The sequence below is a fragment of the Falco cherrug genome, chromosome 12 (assembly GCF_023634085.1).
Source record: "Falco cherrug isolate bFalChe1 chromosome 12, bFalChe1.pri, whole genome shotgun sequence".
NCBI classification, from domain to species: Eukaryota; Metazoa; Chordata; class Aves; order Falconiformes; family Falconidae; genus Falco; species Falco cherrug.
This window is the reverse complement of record NC_073708.1, coordinates 31,046,355-31,065,750: the sequence shown is the minus strand read 5'-3', so window position 1 is coordinate 31,065,750 and position 19,396 is coordinate 31,046,355. Positions and strand designations below refer to the sequence as shown.

At 42.6% G+C, this 19,396-nt stretch overlaps 1 protein-coding gene across 20 annotated transcripts in view; it reads right to left on the bottom strand.

Moving 5' to 3' along the window:
- The window catches only part of FGGY (FGGY carbohydrate kinase domain containing), a 325,601-nt gene that overhangs the window by 131,780 nt on the left and 174,425 nt on the right, over positions 1 to 19,396 (bottom strand). For 10 of the 20 annotated variants that reach the window (XM_055725212.1, XM_055725203.1, XM_055725210.1 and 7 more), the window contains one exon: positions 1,856 to 2,068. In XM_055725212.1, coding sequence (XP_055581187.1) covers positions 1,856 to 2,056 — 201 coding nt within the window. In that variant the 5' untranslated portion in view covers positions 2,057 to 2,068. Of the gene's footprint in view, positions 1 to 1,855; positions 2,069 to 2,178; positions 2,298 to 4,199; positions 4,342 to 6,933; positions 7,068 to 10,530; positions 10,576 to 14,101; positions 14,238 to 19,396 lie in introns of those variants that run through there. The other 10 variants (XM_055725214.1, XM_055725216.1, XR_008734814.1 and 7 more) reach the window with 10 other exon arrangements.

Here is a 19,396-nt window from a genome sequence, read left to right as displayed (position 1 = left end):
AGTCAGCACAGAAAACGAGTTACAAGTTAGAAATGCAAGCTCGAACTCCAGAATTTTGAGATTCAGTGTTCTTTAACACCTCTAATAAAAAAGACATCAAATTACAAAAAATGCTTCGGTTTTCAAAACTGAATTCAAAGGTCCATGGAAAAATCTTTAATAGCTTTTTAATCTTACTAGTCACAGGCTTGGATAAAAGCAGGAAGCACAAAAATACCAGAAAATCAAGGAAGCAGAAAACTAGCAATGGTCATTTTCTCTCTTTTTTAAAAACCTGGAGCTGAGCTGTATGTGAAACATGGACATAGGATTAGGGCCAAGTGTTTACAGTTACTTCACTCGGTTCCCACCTGTAAAAGCAACGACCTTCTAGAACTGCTTTGGTAATAATTGTGCCATAGCTTTTTGTCTTGCAATAGTGAAGGGTCCCAAAAATAAAGTTGGTCAAAACCTGTAGCAGTGATAATGCCTCTGCAATGCATACATTTTCAAAAGCTCTGCTACCAGTTTTGGATAGCGTACTTTTTGGAAGATTTTCAAAAAAAATAAAAAATCACTGCCCCAAAAGGTCTGAACTCCATGGCTTCCAGCAGCACTGGAAAAATAACCCACAACACCCACACGGATTAAGTGCCAAGTGAGGATGCAAGACACCTAAAATGTAGTGCAGTAATAAAATGCCACTTCTCAGCAACAATAAAAATATCATTATTTTAATTAGTACTATAACGAAAGACTTTTACTAGATTTGCTACAGTGCCAGTCTCTTACTGGCTCTGCAAAGCTATAGTTTCAAAGACCATATTTTATGGCTTACATATAAGAGATTGTATTTAAAGAGGTCCAGAGCAAGAACAAAGCAAACCACAAAGAGAAAAATCACACAAGTAGAATAAAAGACTTGCAGTGATTTATCATCAAACTGTTCTTCCCTATCAGTCCTGTCACTCCTGCTTTTCCTTCCTTCCCCCTCACCTCATCTCCTTCATCTCAGGGAATTTCTGCAGAGCCGAGCTCATTAATGTTTGAAAAGGCTGATCAATAACAAGAGAATGGGTGAACTGTCCATCTGCAAATTACCAAGCACATCATTAATATTTAAAAAGCCAACCTTAGAACACAGAGCAGGCTGGGGCTTTATTAAGAAAGATGAAATGGCCTACATGTGCGCTGCCAAGCAAGGTCACTAATTTGCTTTTACCACCAGCATGTATGGGCAGATCGTTGCATCAGAACATACAAATTCTCTCTTATGGTGAGGTTTACTTCATTCTGGATTTATGCTTGATACTATCCACAAACATTTATTTTTTTTTTTAATCTTATAATACTGGATCCTCTTATAATGAAGATCACAGGTGACAGTTGTTAGGCACCATCCATAAACCAGATTACGATTTCTCTAGTATAAATGTTCCTTTGACTCCAGTGCAGCACAATGCAAATCTTTAAATACATGCAGCAGTACCAGGTTTTGAGCAACCCTGACTCCTCAAAGAACTGTCTCGTGGCTAGAATATACACCAGCGAAACAAACCCCACAGATGTGAATCCTGAAGGCAGTGGCTAAGTCATCCCCCTGAACTAACAGCACAAAGGAATTTATTTTCAGTTGTAGCACAAGCTTCTATCGCTCTGGCCTTCAGCTCCTCACCTATCTAGTAGATGCCATGAGGCTACATCAGCTGTATCCTCAAGGTGCCTTTAACGCACAAGGACGGTTACAAATTATACAGTAATACAGCATGCACAGAACTGAATGGTAAAGGCCAGTGACTGGAAGACCTTAAAACTTTCAAAACTCGAAGAGCTACCTGCAGCACACATCTCCTTCATTTTGTTTTTCTTCACATACCTTTGTGACTGAGCAACAAGCAGCCCAGATGTCTGCAGAGGATTGCTCATAGTGGTCTGGTTGGGGCTCCCAAATTTGGATTGGCTGATCTGCATGTGCCACTACTGTCCCAAACCTGTCTACCAAAGCCGCACGAACACTTGCTGACCCGACATCAATTCCAACATAGTATTTTACCAGACTTTGCTTCTTACTGTTCATTTTTAATAAAACCTGTTGGGGAAAAATAAAAAAAGAGGTTAAGAACAGATAAAATGACTGATGATGGAAAACTGCGCTGAACAGGACAGGAGTGATGCTGTACAGGCACTTTGCTTACTAACTCTTTTTTGCAGCAACTCTTTGCTTGGTATTTTTTAATTAATTTGAGTTTTCAAATCTTGCACTAGTTGAACCATTTTTCTTCAAATGTTTGCTTTTAAGTCACATGGCACAGAAGCACCTGAAAAGCAAGTTGCAAATTTGCCCGTAAGAATATGCATGCTATGATAAAGTCCACGCACTCACACAGTCGAGGAAATGAGCAGCAGTCATGCAGTACCACGTCTACGTAAAGAGAAAAAGAGGGAAGGAGACAGGAAGGGAAGGAAAGGGTACAGTTCCAAACTCAGCAGCAATGAGGGGCTAGTGCTTTACACAGAAGGGAAATTTCAACCCAGACACTCCTGGGTTTTTCTGAATTCTGGCAGATGGGGAAGCTGCTGATGCCTGGTAAGTTGAATTCACCTCTGGACAAGACAGCAAGAACCACCACAGATAATGTCATTGCCTCAAGGCAAACAAATTATACTCCTGAAGCAGTGAAAGGGGTGGTGTGCCTGGCTCCACTGAACCCTGACCTGAAGAGGAACCAGCAGCCAAGAGCCGCTGCCTCCCATAGAGCCAACCAGCTAATGACGGGAATATTACTGCTGAGTGAGACAGTGAGCCAGGCTGAATTTCTGCAGAATCTGAAAACAGTTTCCCCTTCCCAAAAAAGTGTTGTAATGCTGATACTTAAAATAACTAAATGACAATCTGGTACATACTATCCAATTTGGAGCCCTTCAAAAAAAACCAACAACCAAACCATCAAACACCCGAGAAACAAACTGATTACATTTTTAAGAGCTATCCATCATCAATCCACACAATTTTAAAGACTCAGAAAATAATAAGCTGAAAATGTGTTATGAGAGCATCCCAGGAAATCTCTGCCCATTATCTGACAACCTACAAGAACAAAAGTGAAGTTAATTGATTTAATTATTCACAATGTGTTGCTTATTTCACCATATTATGTTTAACTATTTGACATTTAATACAGTGACAAATGCACTGTACTTAATTTCTCACAGTTTGTTCTTAATTAATAGTTAACATTTACATTTTAATCAAGCTGGGAGAGTACTAAGAGCTGATACAGAGTATCATGAAATGTCAGACAAGTATCAAGTTCAGTGCTTGTATGAACCCACTAGGCCTCGGGAACACATGAAAACAGCTGACACGTAGCTTCTGAATTCCAGAAAATGAACAGATCAATTATAATGTCATGAATACGCAGTATTTACAGAGCACCAAAATGGCTCCACTTAAAACCAGCCCATCTCCCCCAAAGAAGTGACCTGGATTACTTCTGTATATGGAGGATGAGTTGGTTAGAGGGAAGGGCACAGGCAAAGGGGAAAAGATTCGGAAAGCACCGCTTAGTAGAACAATAAAATTATTCGCATTTCTTTTTTTTTTTTTTTTTTTTTTTTAAAATAACCTGAGTTTGGTGGCAAAGGGTAGCAAAAGCCTGATAGAAAAAGCAGTGGAACAGAAAATGGTGAAAGTCCTCTTTCTACCTTCAGACAATAATAGCTGATCATATAGTAATGGAAATGATACTCAACTTTAGACCTCTTCCTGCCCCACCCCCCAGAAACATCCAGAGTACAGGTCAAGATCTATCCTTGGGTGTCAGTTTGAACATAGTGGTGGCACAATGTCAGTAGCTGTTGACATCTATGGTTGCCTTGTAACCACTGCTCTTGATGGGCAGCTGGTCAAGTAAAGACGAAAAAGGGAGTCCCTTATCTCAGAAAAGCCCAAGCACCATTCTAGATAATAATTAAGCAGCGTAACACCTGAATTAGGACAAAGTTTCATTTGCACTTAAAACAGCATAAGAAACCTACCCAGCTTCCCCTCATCCTACTCCGTAAATGGTTCATGGAAATGTGGATAGTCTGTGGAGATCTGTTATCACAACCTGTCCCATACGATCATTTTGTACAGCCTGAACCTGTCATTTCATGCTTAGACTATGGCTGCGGGGGGGCAGGGACCATTTCTTCATTCTTCACTTTGACAGCCTTACCATGAGGGAGTTCTGTCCATCACTGGAGCTCCTAAGCCACCTGGTACAAACCAAAGCAGCCATCACACCACATTCTGCATGCACCACGGTGGGGTCACTACACGAAGCTGCACAGATCATTGGCTTCTAACAACATCAGAAACTAGAAAAAAATCAGCGTTACAGAGCATATTGCAGTACTGATGGAACTACCAACTACTCTCTCTCAGCATACTGATTCTGCCCAGTAGATTAGGTGCAATCCACACTAATCTTGTTAAGCAAGGTCATCCGTTCAAGCGATGAGCAATCAGCTAAAAATAATGGTGTGCCATGAGTCTAACACCTAGGAATATTGGCAAGAAAGCTCGCTTTATTTTCTTGGCCCTGGCTCTATGACCTGGTCAGACTAACAAAAGCTAATGCCTCTGTCACAGACAGGACAGTTCTCCTGATATCAGTGATTAATACTGCATCTGTCAGCTGGGGATACTTACAGCACTCTCCACATTCCTCTTAGCCCTTGGCTGTAAAAGCAGTTTTAAGACATTCTTTGCAACAGATGATGTTCACTTTTTAATTTTGCACTCCATCTCCTCAAAGTTTAAAAGGCTGGCTGCAGATGCTGCTAGCTACTTGCATGAAATTTTACTATAAAGAAATTGCATAAGACTGTTCCTGATACTATCTCACGAATTTCCCTCTTTTTCCCTATTTCGGCACCGCCTTTAGCTGCTGACTCATAAAAAGATGAGAATAAACCACAAGCTGCAAAGCAGAATTTTTTTTTTTTTACATAGGCAAGTCTTTCTTACTTGCTTTTCACCAAATACAAATAGCAAAAGGAGTATTTTACATCCTGCCTCTTTCTCTCTCACACACACGCGTGCGCACAATATTATTCTAAATTTTTATTTCTCTTCTTGTTATGGCAGCCTTGATTTTAGCTCATTAACGTGTTTTTGCTACTTAGAGAACAAGCTTAACAGATGTTAGAGAATGAAGCTCATAGTACCTCCTACTCAGCACTTAAAATTATGGCTTTGCATTGGATTCTTCCCACAAACATTTGAAACCTGGAACCCAGTCAGCCCATGTAATGTTTACTTTCCTTTTTTCCTTACTAAGCAATGAGGATGTGCATGTGTGAGTGCCTGCGCAGGAAGCAGTTTGTTTACGTGCTCAAGCTGTACATATCAGCCTAAGCATATCCACTATTTTATTTCTGTAAATCAGTGGACATCAGAAAGAGTTAAATGACAGAGTCCAAAACCAAGAACAACAAACCAATTTTAGCTGGTCTTTCTCAGAATAAAGCTCAACTAGATTTATAAAGCAAAATTTCAATATCTTATGAAAAAAGGCTAAAAGTAAATATTAATCCTTTTTTCAAGCACAGCAAGCACTAAGTTACCCAGCCTGTTCAAAGTATAGCATCTCTCTGATTGGATCGGATCTGCTTGCAAAAACATAATTTTATGCCAAGAGATTTTCTGGAATACCAGTCTCTTGGTATGCCACCTATTTGTCAACTGGATCCAGAAAAAGCACTATCATCTCTAGGTCATAAGTGTCACTAGTTAGGGACTCTGCCTAAAGGTCTTTCTTGAGAACCTAAGAACACAGCAGTGAGGTTGGTGGATAATATTTAGCCAAAGTACTTTAATAAGAATTAAAAAAGGAATGTTGTCATTCAGTTTTGTTTACAGAAGATTCCTTTGGTACAAGAAGAAGCTCTAAATCAGAAAGGAAGAAACTCTTTAATGGAGTTCAAAGGTAGAACAAGGTCCCTTGCTTTGGAATCTGGACGCCAACCTTCATTGCCATGTGCAAAGAAAACTTTGTTGTGCAAAGAAAACGCTCTTTTGGATTTTGTAGCCAAAAATACAAATTGGATTCTTAGCATACAACTTCTGCAGTCAATACAATCATGAGGAAAACAGCGAACCAGAAAAACAATTGAAATAAAAAGGTCCAGTCAGATGGATAAATACCTCGAACACAGTACTCCTAACAAGACACCAAAATATCTGTTGTATGGGTGATGCAAGTTTATGGCCTTCCCAAGCAGCAGAAAGCAGTGCTGATGGTATCACTGACCTTCTACACCCCTGAAGTATCTATCTAAATCAGGAAGCCCAGCTTCCTGCAGCCAAGAAAAAAAAGCCTCCAAAACTTCGACAGAGCTTTGCCTGTCCAGAATTAGGGCCTCATATTAACAATTTATTGTTTGGATTTGCAAACAGAAGGAGACAGAGCAAGAGAGAGAAAAAAAAAATTAAAGACATGTCCAGCTTGACCGTGTTAGCCCATGACTATAATTGCTAAGACAAGGACAAGAAGCCAAAATTCCCTCCAAGCACTAAAACAGCAATGGCCTCTTTCTTTGCAAATCACAGCAGGGATAGAATGGCTTTTCAAACAACCATTTATGATCAAAGGACTACAGCATATGATAAATATTTATATGGCTCATTAAATAATAGTCTGTATAAATATTATTCAAAATGTGTGTGCTGGAAACCACAGACTTCCCAGTTTATCCTTAAACAAATGTGCTAGTTTCCCCACATAGGCAATGAAAAAAAGGGAGGGGTGAAACTGTCATTTGCAAAAATATTTCTTTTTTTAAAAAAATCTATAACATTGTTTAATTTGAAAGGAATGACTAAGTAACCAGATGACTCATTACAACTAACTACTAAACTCAGTCTCTCCTACAGTACTTCATGGTTATCAAATTGCCAGGACGTACCTTTGTTAAACTTACTGTACAGGAAGGCTGCACACTCCCATGCACACAGGCCGCAGCTCAGCAGAAGAATTTATCAGCAGCAAGTATAGATTTTGTGGTACCATCTGCTTAAAAACCAGGAATTATGAAGGACTGGCACATCTGTTGTAAACTTTGATCTTTGGAATGCTGCAGGCTGCCCAGACCCAACAATCATGGATAAACAGTATGTTTTTAGTAGTGCAGCTGTACTTTTCTACGGATTACCAAGAAAAAGATTAACAGGCTCAAATTAGGCTTCATAATCCTAGTGTGAAAAGGTCTAAATGTGTTAAATAAAAGCTGCTTTTCACTTGTAGAAAGGAGATAAAACAAAAGAAGCACTTTTGACGTTATATTGGCACTTTGCTGGCTTTCTAGGGTTTCAGTAAACTAACAAAAGTGGTGGTAGTAGAGTGGCAATCTCTTCTTGAGGACAGTGAACATCCCTTCCTCTTCCAGGTTTTTTAATTCCTGTTTGGATGTGAAAAGACAAAGGTGGCACATATCTGTGTGGGACAGTGGGAGCAGATGGGGAATTCTAACACTGTGTTGAAGGGCGGGACTAATATAGAATAATACCCCTAAATGCCCAAGGGACTATGCTATAACTATCAACAAGCATTTACTTCTCAGCTACCCAAGAGCAAACAAAACAAAAACAAGGAAAAAAAGCACACCTCCTCTCCCCTTTTCCCTTCCCAAAACAGAAACACGTACATGCAGGAGATCTGTGTCTTAGGAATGTGAGGGCTGTATTAACAATAACAAAACTGGAATAAAAAAAAAAAAAACCCAAGCTGGAGAAAGCATGCTTCTTCACTCAAAACAAAACACTTCTAGATTATTTCATGCATTCTCTGGTAAAGCCGGTGGAGCTTTCTCACATCTTATAATAAGGAAAACCGTCTTCAAATAGTGAGAGACCTCATTTTAGTAGTAGAATCAGACCCCAACTCCCAATCCCGTAATACCTAGATTGTCCCACCAAAACCTTCCTAATTGGCCCCTCAACACTGTAACATAGTCTCAATAAATTCCACCACAGGACTGAAAATATTATACTACTTTCTAGTATCTCTTTTTCTCTCTATAAATAATTCACTACATACTAATCTTCTGTAATGTCTCTCCATATCGTTTTTTTCCCCTCTCTCAGTGTCCAAGACAAAGCTATTACTTCATCGCTGCCTTCTGCCCTTTACTTCTATCTTCTGTATTTTAAATACTTTCAGGCCAAACTACTTCCACCTGCTCTGATACAAAGCAAGATATATCCCAGTTTATCCTGGTGTAACTAATTAGCAGAGATGAAAATGACTAGACAGTATTCTAAGAAATGAGATCCAAAATGTATTTATTTTCAGCTTCTCCTGCCTACATAGGTATCTCACTCATGAACAGCAGAAAGATGTCAGCATGACCGTTGTCAACAAATATCAAGCTCTTAAATGTACAACAGTTGTTTTTCTCTATAATCTGCTCTAAAAGAGATTTGTACTAAAACAGAAGAATGACGCTCTCCTTCCACTTCCTCTCTTGATCTCATACTGGGTGATACAGTCCATAGTCCCATTGGCATGAGCATAAGAGCAACAGCATTCTGGACCCTAATTAAAGAGAAGAGCATGGCTGTATTGGGTCATAAGAAAGGTCCAGTTAGTACAGTATCATGCCACAAACAGCAGAAGCCATCAGAAAAGCGTATGCCTGCCTGCCCTTTTCATCCAGTGATACTTCCCCAGGACACCTTCTTCCTCCTGCTATCTATAGTAGAGACACTTCCTGAGCCAGAAATTTTATCTTTAGAATTAGCAGACTTGGAAAGCTTTTTCCTCTCCAAATTTGTTGGAGCCCTTCTTGAATCCAGGGAAGCTTCTGTAACTGCAAACTTCTGTGGTAATAAGTTACAAAGTTCTGTGTAAACAATGTAAGAAAAAGCCCTTTCATTTGTTCTGAGCATGCCACCTGCTAGTTTTGTTTGATGTGCTCAGGTTCCCGAGCTACAGACATTAAGCAACTGCTCCATATTTACCTTCTCTGTGCAGTCATGATTACATGGCATTCTGAATCACCCCCAGAAGGCTCACTGCAGCTATCTACAGACCCTGAGTGATGAGCTGAGCTCACAATCTTAACAGGGTCAGTTAAGTCAAAAAGCATTTTTTTCTGCTCTCCAACTGTCAGGGATGTGTCAATAATAAGTACCATAATACAATGCAGTAGTAAGTACTACTAAGCAGCAAGTAACAATCTCAAGACCACTCTGGGCAAGTAGAAATATTGCTCAGAGATGCCTACAGTAGAAAAATAACATGTTGTTATCAACTGAGAGGTGCTGCTTTGGAGCAGAGAGGTAGCTATGAAAGGCCAGGGAATTCCAACTCCAGGTACTTCCCAAAACAGTGGCCCTCAAAGTCTGCCTAAACAGAAGAACCCAGGAACTCCTCCCAACTATGAGCATGGAGAAGACTTAAGGCTACTGCTCACCCTGGTTTTCTTTGGAAGGAAGATCAAGGTACCCATGTGGTTATTGCATGCCCTGATAGGCTCTGCACTGCAACAGGCACAAGGCTAACGCCACAGCACACCTTGCAGAGCAGCCAGGCTGCCTGGTCAGAGACAGCCTGGGAGGCCAGCGGCAGAGCAGATCTCTCACTCTGATTATCAACATCACAGTGGTAAACTGGGCTGCCCCGTTTGTCCCCCAGCCTGTAACTATGCTGCACAAAAGAAACAAGTTCAGCTCGCTCTCTGCTCCATTGCTTGTTCAACACCGGGAACAGCAGGAAACAGCTGCAGAGGAGCTCTCAGGCAAAGGAAGGCTGAGCAAAGAGCCACCAGAACACACAAAATGAGAAGACTGTTTCCTCATGCTACTGAGGAAACCCAACAGCTCCAATTCCGTCCAAGGCTCTCTTGGCCCTGCCTGGACTGGACCATCACTTCAAAAGCAGGGTCTGATTCTGCATCCATTAAAGTCAGTAGCAAAAATCCCAGCCATATTAGTAGTTCAGGATTAAACTCTTCGACACTTGTGAACATCACAGGTGCACTCACACGGCTGCAGCATTTTGAACGCTTGCCATAACCTACAATTTGTCAAGCAGAGGAAATGTTGACCAGTTTATGCCAAGACACAATCCTCACACAGGAAAACCAAAGGAATTAAAAGAGGGTATATATCAGCACCCTTTCTTCTCCACACCCTGAAAACAGCAACCGATACAATTCGTGCACACCAACCTATTTAGTTCCATTCCCTCCTCTGACACCGCAGCTGCATGCATCCCTAAAGGCTGTACTAATGATCTGGCAGACAGACATGTCCCAAATGACACTGCAGAATGCTTAAGCTCTGAAAGAAGACACTATCTTGTTTACATTGACTGTGAGGGGGGGAAAAATGCCATCTGATTATTACATAAATTCTAGCTGTAATAGCTTCATGACTAGTTGAAAGGAGGGTAACAGGCTCCAAAATGACTGATGGATCCAAGTGGTTGGATCCATCAGCTTATTAACCTAATGCTACAGAAGGTCTTTCTTATGCCTGCATCTCTTATCACTTTGACATACCCCACGCTGGACAGAAAAAACAATCTCCATTCGTTGCTTGTAAAACAGAGGCAGACTCCTGTACTGTGACTTTTGTATTTTTTCATTGTCTTCTATGCTATAATGGAAATGGAGGAAAAAATTTTAAAAACCCAAACCACAAAACACACACATCGAAAAAAAGCAGCATACAGTAAACAAATCCCTGGCACAATACTGTTAATTTACAAAATATCTGTTTAAACTATAAAATATAACTTGAAGTAGAATGCAATTCAAAAGGCACAATTACAGTTCATGTAACCATATACACACTAACTTTAAACCGCATTCCGGGAGCAAAGCAGCCTCAGCACCATGAGCTTCAGTGCAGGGTACACATGCTTACCTGGAATCCTGGGTATTTAAAGCCATTGTGCTACTGTGGGTACCAAATTAGCCAACTTAGGTTAATGTCGATATTCTAATCACATCTCTAGATTCCAGTGCTGCATCAAGATTGGATTTGGCACTAGCTGTGTGATTACGTATCAGCAAATCAGTATAAAAATAATTTGTTCTGAGTTCACAGTTTTATAAAATGACAAAACATCAAAATTAGCATTTTGGCTGAAATCCACTGCATTTCCCATCAAGACTTACACTTTTAAGCAACATCTGAACCAACTGTCTATAATTACTCCTGGCAGATACTGGAACACTTAGGCCAGTAGTAGATGCAACAGTGAAATCAATTTTTAAAGACATGCTGTAAACCACTTTTTTCAAGATGCTCAGCCCAGAAGCAAACGTGTCTATAAGCCAAATCCACAGTTTACTACACAGTATTTGTTCACTCTTGCATAGTAAGAGCATGAGAAGAATGACAGCCCTAAGTAATCTGTAATTTTAAAATTAAACATTTATTTGGGCTGCAATTCCAAAAAAACTAGCCCTGAAGTTCCTGTCACAACTGCTTAAGAGGAACTGAGCTTGGACTTTTGCTTAAATTAAAAGAAACACAAAACCTGCACAGAAATCAGATCTCTATAGACCATACAAGCGTGACATGTCTACACCCCCTTGGTTTTTGCGGTGAAAGAAGCAGCACATCTATTCATCTGAACCCAGTGAGTTCTCTTCCTTCTGCCTAGATACACAGCTGAGGGGGTTTGTTTGTTTTGTTTTTATCAATACAAAATCTGCCTTCTTAATGATCTTATAAGTCTCTTAATTTCAAACTCCCACAAAGACAAGCCTGAAAGGGTATGAGGCCAACACCTCTCTGTAAGTTCCCTTAAACGACATTCTCAAAACATTTCAAAAGTCAAGAGCTTGTAAGCTTGCTTGCCTCAAACAGCTGAAGGTCACAAATTCAGTTCAAAATTTATGAACAGTCTGAGTACTTTCCCTTTCACACATGGAAATGCAGAGGGGAAACCAAAGGCAGCTCAAGACACCAGCCAGAAGGTATTAACAAAAGTCAAAAAAAACCCCCCAAACAAAGCTGATCAGCGATTTCCCTTTGAAAATGACACTCAGAAACATTTCTACCCAGGCCATGCCACTACTGTCGATTTTGCACATCAAGTTCTTTGATATTCCAGTGGCAGGTATCAGGGAAAAATTTCAACATGACCTTAGAAAAGCCCAAGACACAAAACAGGAACATACAGGAGAGCTAACCTGATCCTCTCCTGTAAATCTGCTAGTTCTCAGGAAACAGATCAACCTCTAACAGAATCAAAAGAAACCTTAAAGGAAGAATGCCTCATGGAAAAAGAGAAGATAGACTCATTAAGGAAGTACAAGCAACAAAATGGCTAAGAGCCCTTATTTGAGAAGAGGAAGACTTTTTTTAAGAGAACCAACATTTTAAAATGCTAATTTAGCTGACGACTGTTAGAAACACAGGTCAGAGTAACAGAAGTGGCTAAGAATACTTCTCAGCATAGTACTAGTTTATTTAGTCTCTCCTGACACTATGTATTTATTTCTGGTCTGATTCTAACAGCTGGGAACAGCTGTCCCTGTAAGAACCCAATTCCCCGTCTTCCTCTTTCATCCGCCTATCCAAGGCACCCTTCTCAGGACAAAAACAAAAAATCAAACAGCTTTTTTTTTTTTTTTTAACCATATGCCAGCACATATTCCTGAAGGAAAGGAGCCATTAACATTTAAAGGCACTTTAAAATTTCAGTATGTTTTTGTACTATATTTAAGTACAGTTAGAAAAAAACTTAATTTCAATAAATTAAGCAAATGGTCTTTGAGGATGAGGGACTAGGTGAGGATGAAAAACGAGGAGACCACCTTCACAGTAATGTTTCTGTTTATTCCTTTCTAAGATCCTCAGAGATGAGAGCGCCCTCTCTTCTCCTTCCCTGAAATTTAAGTGTCTTCCAGAGAAGAAGCGCTGATGCTAAATTTGTTGAACTAACAGGTCCCAGGCACCTCAGCAGAGAAAGAATCTGCAAGGTCATCAGTTCCTAACTGGTGCAGAGCACGTCACTAGCAAAGAACATGGCCATTACGCAGAGGTCTGGAGCAGAGCTCCCACAATTAAACTCCACCAGGTTACTGGGGTGGGCTCCATGCCAGCCCACAAGCTTTATGAGAATGCAGGAGCAACTGCCATGTGAAGGAGACAGCACTGCAAAGGTGTGAGAAAGCAGAGCTGCAAGAGGAGGCAGGAGGCAGCAGTGGAAGCAAGCAGTGAGAAGATACCAGTGCCAGCAATACCTGTGCCAGAGATACAAGACTGGAAATTACCAACTTGCGTAATGGCAAAAATTACATTTAAGGAAATCTCCCAGGGATCCGGTTGATTAGGCAAGCATATGTGATGGAACGTCCCATCTGCCTACGTCAGGTCACCTGAGCGCTGCCATTTAAAGTTCAGGGAAAGGTGCTGGGGAAGATGGTGACTCCCACGCCATGGCCTGCAGGAAGCACTGCGGGGGGGGAGCGATGTGCCCCGCCACAGCCCCACGAAAACTCAGGTGCCCCCCAGGCACTGCGCACCCCTGCGCTGCCCGGGGCCTGTCAGCACAAAGGGACCGTGAGGAAAGGCAGAGCCATTCCCATTAAATTCAGGTGTTATAGATAGGCTGTGCCGTTGGGAAACATCAGTAAAAGCAAACTTGGGGAAGCCAAGTGGGGAGACTGGAATGTAAATCCTCTAATGCCCCACCAGCTACACAAACCCCAGGCTCTGCGGGGCATTTGGGACAGCTGAGGGGACGCGCGGCCTGCACAGGCCGCAGGGGCCTGGGGGCGCGGCAGGGGGGTGGCGGGGAGCTGCCCGCCGGCGGCGGGGCGTTACACAGGCCACCACGGGCCGGGCTGGGCTGGGGGTTTTGCTTTAACGGCAACCCACCACCTCGAACGCGCCGGGGCGCCTCCCGCAGCACCGCCTCACGGCCGGGGAAGGTGCTCGCTGCGGCGCGGGACCGGGGCCTCGCAGGGCCGCGCCGCCCCCGGTAACGGCCGCGACGGCCGGCGGCGCGCGGGGTTGAGGGAGGCGCTGCCCTGAGGGGGCGGCCCCGCCGGAGGGCAGCCCGCCCGGCCGCGGCCACTCGCCACCGGCGCTTGGCGAGCGTCAGTCACTTACTTGTCCCCACTGAAACACTATCTGAGCGGCGCGGGGCGCGGGAAACCGCGCTTATCCTGACAGGGCAGTTTCCCGCCGGGCGGCCGCTGCCGGGAAGCGGAGCGGGCCGCGCTCCCCCCGCGCCTGCGCCGCCGCCCCCCCGGGCGGGAAGGGGGGCGGGAGCGGCCCGGCTCCCCCGCCCGCCTTTGAAGGCTGCGCCGGCCGCTGCCGGCATCTGGTTCGCGTTTGGGGCCCGCGCGTGGGGCTGGCCCCGGGCGCCGAGCGGGACCTGCCGAGCGTCGGCTGCCCGGGAGGGCCGAGCGCGCTGGGCCCTGTCAGGAATTCAACTGATACCAGGGGCTTTGCCTCGGAAAGGGAATCGTATTTCGCCTTTATTTAAAAGCGAATAAAACAGAAACAAGGAGAGGGGCTGGCGCTTTTTGTTAAAGGGCCTGTCGCTAAATCGTATTTCTCAGCCGCAGCCCCGCTGCCCTGAAGTGCAGGAATACGGGGGGTTGCAGGACCGTTTGGCATTTCAGCGGTTCAAGAAACCATGTCAAATACCGAGGGAAGAATAAATGCAAAGAAACAAGCCGAAGAGTATGTCTGGACTGAGGACATCCTCCCACCTTGACCCATAAATATATAATCACTTCTTAAATAAATAAAACAGGACTGCAAGCCACGAGTTAGATTTTCTGCGTGTGGTTACCCTGGGAGCTTTACGTGAAAAGTTAGAAGGTTCCTGATGGGAGGAATAAGCCCTGAGTTTAGCTCGGGGTTGCTCAAAATGGAGGGAGGACAGGGCCGTAGGGACCCCAGAGGGGTCCCCTGAACAGGCAGGCCAGTGGTGGCAGGGCCGGAGCCCACCCGGCCCCCACGGCCCCTCGGCAGCCGCGGGTGAAAACCCTCACCTTCCCGCCATGTCCAAACCCTTCCGAAGAGGCCCCAGGGAGCTACCAGGGACTTTTTCCCGTTATCCCCCCAGTATTCAACAGCAGGAAATCTTGTAGCAAAAAGCTCTCTTGCAACATGGTCTGAGTTTTCCCACTCGGGCCCAGGCAGAAATCCTGCAGGAACAACCTTGCTCAGGGAAAGATGAGTGTTGTCTCGTGGTTAGCGCACAGGGTTCGTGGTCAGGAGCTGTGGGTTCTCATTCCAGCTTTGCCACTGAATCATTTTGAGAGCTTTGCTAGTCACTTCGTATTAGAACCAGTTAGTAATTTTCCGTTGGAATGATTTTCTGATGGAAAACACTGCTTCTACAAAACTGAAATCTGGGTGAAAATCGACATTCCATTGGGAATAACTTGCATCTAGGCAGGGTAGGAAAGGACAGCAGACCCAAACTGAAGTATTAGGAGTTTTCTTGCTTCACTCCAAATGTCTTGCTTTGAATAGGTAAAACGTTTTTTAAAAATACCACCCTCCTGCCTGCAGTTCCAAGTCAGCGCACTGCATGGTGGGAGTACGTGCTCTCGTGCTCTGCTTTGCTCCTCGGGAGGTTTGCACCTCTTCGTAGTGGGATGCAAATTTCTCTCTCCTGAGACATCCCAATCTGAGTCAGACCCGTCCAGGCAGGCAGGCAGGCTGGCCCATGGGAACAAACCCTAGCGTAGTCTACCTCTCTGACCAAGGAAGTGCACCACGGAGAGAAAGTACAGAGTTCAGAGACACAAACAAGCTGTTTCGTATTAGTTCCATGACCCAAAACAAAATACTTGGACTGTGGATATACTAAAGTGTTTTGTTCAACTGAAAAGCAGCAAGATGAAGCCCAGAGAAATGGACTGAGTGTGCTTCTACTATCTCTGGCAATCAAATCCTATAAACCCTTCCATCCACATGCTGAGCTCCAGTTTCTTGCTCTTCACCCTCTCAGCTATCTCCCTTCATCACTGTTTCGTTCCAGAATTATATTCCTTTGTTCATTAAAAACTAATTGCATTATTTGTGTCCTCCACATATTCAGAGATTGCTGACGCTTTCTTTTAATATAAATAATAGTTGTTCTCCTCTCACAGTGTATCTGTAGACACCATTTAAATCCCTTCTTAACTTTTGTTTTGCCACGTTAAACATTAACCATTTACATTTTCTTTCATAACAGCAAGTTTTGGATTATCTAATAAGCTTTCTCTGCACTTGTTTCAGTCAGAATTCATCTTTTCTGAACATAAGTGATCATCGCCCAACAGAACGCATGATGTTCAAAACGACATCTTGCTAGTGACTTGTACAATGACAATAATAATTCCCTATGCACCCTTTTAGTTACAGACAGGGATCATTTTTGCCTTTTTTACATCTATGTCACATTAGTACCTCAATTTATCCAGGTCTTTTTGCTCCAATAAATAGGAAAAAAAAACAAACCACCACCAACAAAAACCCAATCAAAACACCAAAAACCTCCACTGGCTGTAAGTACAGACAAATGTATTAACTTTTCCTTATTACATTTTTCCATTTAATTCTACTTCTCTAGAACTCACATGGTTTCTTTCCAAGGGGGTGACAAATGAAGATATTTTCAAGAACAGTTACAAGATCTCCAGCCTCCAAAATCAAAGCCCTGAAAATGCTGTTTTCTTTAATGAAAGAATCAAAGTTAGATTATCACATATTCCCAAGACCACATAGGGCTTAATTCATTACTCCTTTGAAATATTCTGAAAGCTGAGGGTTAAGAGGTGTTATATTAGTGCAGAATAATGATGATTAATTTGTGCTTTGTATCAAATATGGGAAGAGTAGATATGTGTGCAGAGAATCCTCTACAATTTCAAAATCTTTCTATAAACTTGAAAATACCTTATGGATTCATGTATATAGAACACACGACCGCTTTTTTTCTCTTTAGAGTGTGGCTGTTGTAGTTTTGCTTCAGATATTACTGTTTCAAATAACTTCTTTTTCAAAGATTCTGGACAGATTCACTTTAAAATATACCTTTTTGCTTTTTTATTACAGAGTAACTAATGCAAATTCCATTTTAAATGTGCTTTCTGTGTGACAGGAACATTCTTTTTTTCATTATTAACAAAAGCCCATATTTCAAGCTGTAGGGATACAGCTTCAGGTAGCATAAATCAGCATTGTTCTGAGATGGCCTGCAGTCCTCTCAACCAGCAATGCAGAACAATTTAGTGGTTTTAGGTGACAGCTGGCATCTTTGAAATATTCTCTTTTTCAGTACTAGACTAGATGTGACACTTGCTGGAGAAGAAACCTTGCATAAATCTGTCTAAAAAGACTCAATCATATTACTTCACTAGCAGTGGTAACCTTTCGAGGCCAAAGTCCAGACAGGTTGAGAAATGGAACATGAGTACATAAAGGTGACAATTCCATTAACTGCAATCAAAGAGAGAAGTGAATGGTGAGATAAAGACAAACGACTTATTCTATAAAGAAAAGAGAATATGTGTGCGAAGGGGAAAGAGATAGAACGTACATTTTCCAGCCTTGTCAAGGAAATAAAGATTCAGTCCCGCTCCACTTATAGCACCACAAAAACGCCTCTTGGCCTCCCTGGATGCAAGCCCTGGCCCAGCATCCCAGCCTCCTGTTGAATGGCAGTGCGAACCATTGTCACTGCAGGAGCACACCTGCACATAACTGAGACACTCCAGCAGAAAACTACGTGCAGGATCTCTTGCTGAATTACTCACCATAACCATGCTGGAAATGCAAATGCTGGGCCTAGCTTTGCAGTCAACAGGGCATTTCGCAAAAATAAATAAGTGGGAAAATTGTTGGCATTTCTATATCCAGTGATTCAGGATTCTCAAATATACCAGGCAAGATCTTTCAGTCCAGTGGGGTGCACGTCAGCCACAGAGGCTGAACAGAAATGGCTTTGGGACTTTCTTTTGGGCCCCAAGTTGGAAAGCATGGGTACACATTCATAACTGAAACTACCGCTGCAGGGAAAAAAAAAAAGTTCTTCTGCAGGTTCAGTGCCAAACTTCAGCACAGATAAAAGAGAGATTGTCGGGGCATATCTCATCCAGTATCCTTCAGTGAGGCCAAGGGTGGCATAAGCAGCATCGTTAGGACAACTTCACATTACCTACGGTTTTTCAGAGGAGGTGGAAGCTTAGAGACTAGCCATGCTGGCTACAGAGCTGCTTTGCAACACTGGAAACAAAGCCATGAAGGGATCTGATCTATTATCTCTCAAATCTTTCTAAATTTAAGATACAGAAGAAATTAATAATGCAAAATCTATCTATATATACAACCTTCTCCCCTTTTGCACTTTTCCCATTTATGTGTGGCACGTTCAGGAATTTCTGTGGAGAAAACTTCATCTAAAACCAATTCATGTACCAAAGCAAAACAAGCAGGTAAGCAAATTGTTTTACTTACAGAAGCAGAAATGGATCTTCGAGCATTCAAAAATTCCACTTACTTAGGTATTGATTAGCATAGCAATTGAAGGGAACAAAAGATTTATAAAGGGTCATGTAACACATGCTCTCTTAGGCAGTTAAGACAAGCACCTGAGGGTGGTTTTCAATCTCATTTTTAAGAAGCAGTATAACACCGGTATAGGAAGTAGAAGCTGGGGAATACTCTGGATGAAATGCTTACTGTGTCATTAGACCAGGCTTATTCTTTCAAACAGGGCAATAGGGAAGTAAAAACAAACTGAATACTATGCAACGACAAGAAGGGATTTTTGAGTGTACAATAGCAAAAAAAGGAAATTTCCTTTGGGGGACTTTTTCTGTTTTTAACAGAGATATTAAGTTACTTTTAGATACGAGAGCAGTCAAAAAGGGAAATCTCTGTTTTACACAGCTTTAAATATAGCTACAAAAATAATTCAGGTTTTATCAATTTCTGACCCGTTTCCTTACATTTTGGGTAGCTCACCTTTTAATACAAAGGTCCAAAGCCGACACAAACAAGCATACAATGTTTCAGGCTCCACCAAAACTCCAGTGTCTTGCCCTGGGCCTGTTCCTGCCTGCCCTCTTGGCTGGATACCCATATCCTTTATTCTCAGGGGAATCAGCCTTCCAAAAAACCACTTGGCACTTGAGTCAGGGCTGCTCTGTTTTCCTAACGTTCACAGCAGGCAGGATGTTTTCGGACTCTGGTACCCAAGAGTTGAGCATTCCAGACAGCACGGGGATTTTTCATTTGAAACCACACTGCCAATGCCATAAGAGTAAGTGAAGTTCTGTGACACTGTGTGATCCTAGTGGGAAAACAGGATGACTTTGTTGCCATACAGTGATACACAAAGGGAAAATGTGCACGACTCTTGCCACCTTTATAAGCCCTCCTGTGGTGTGAATGCTG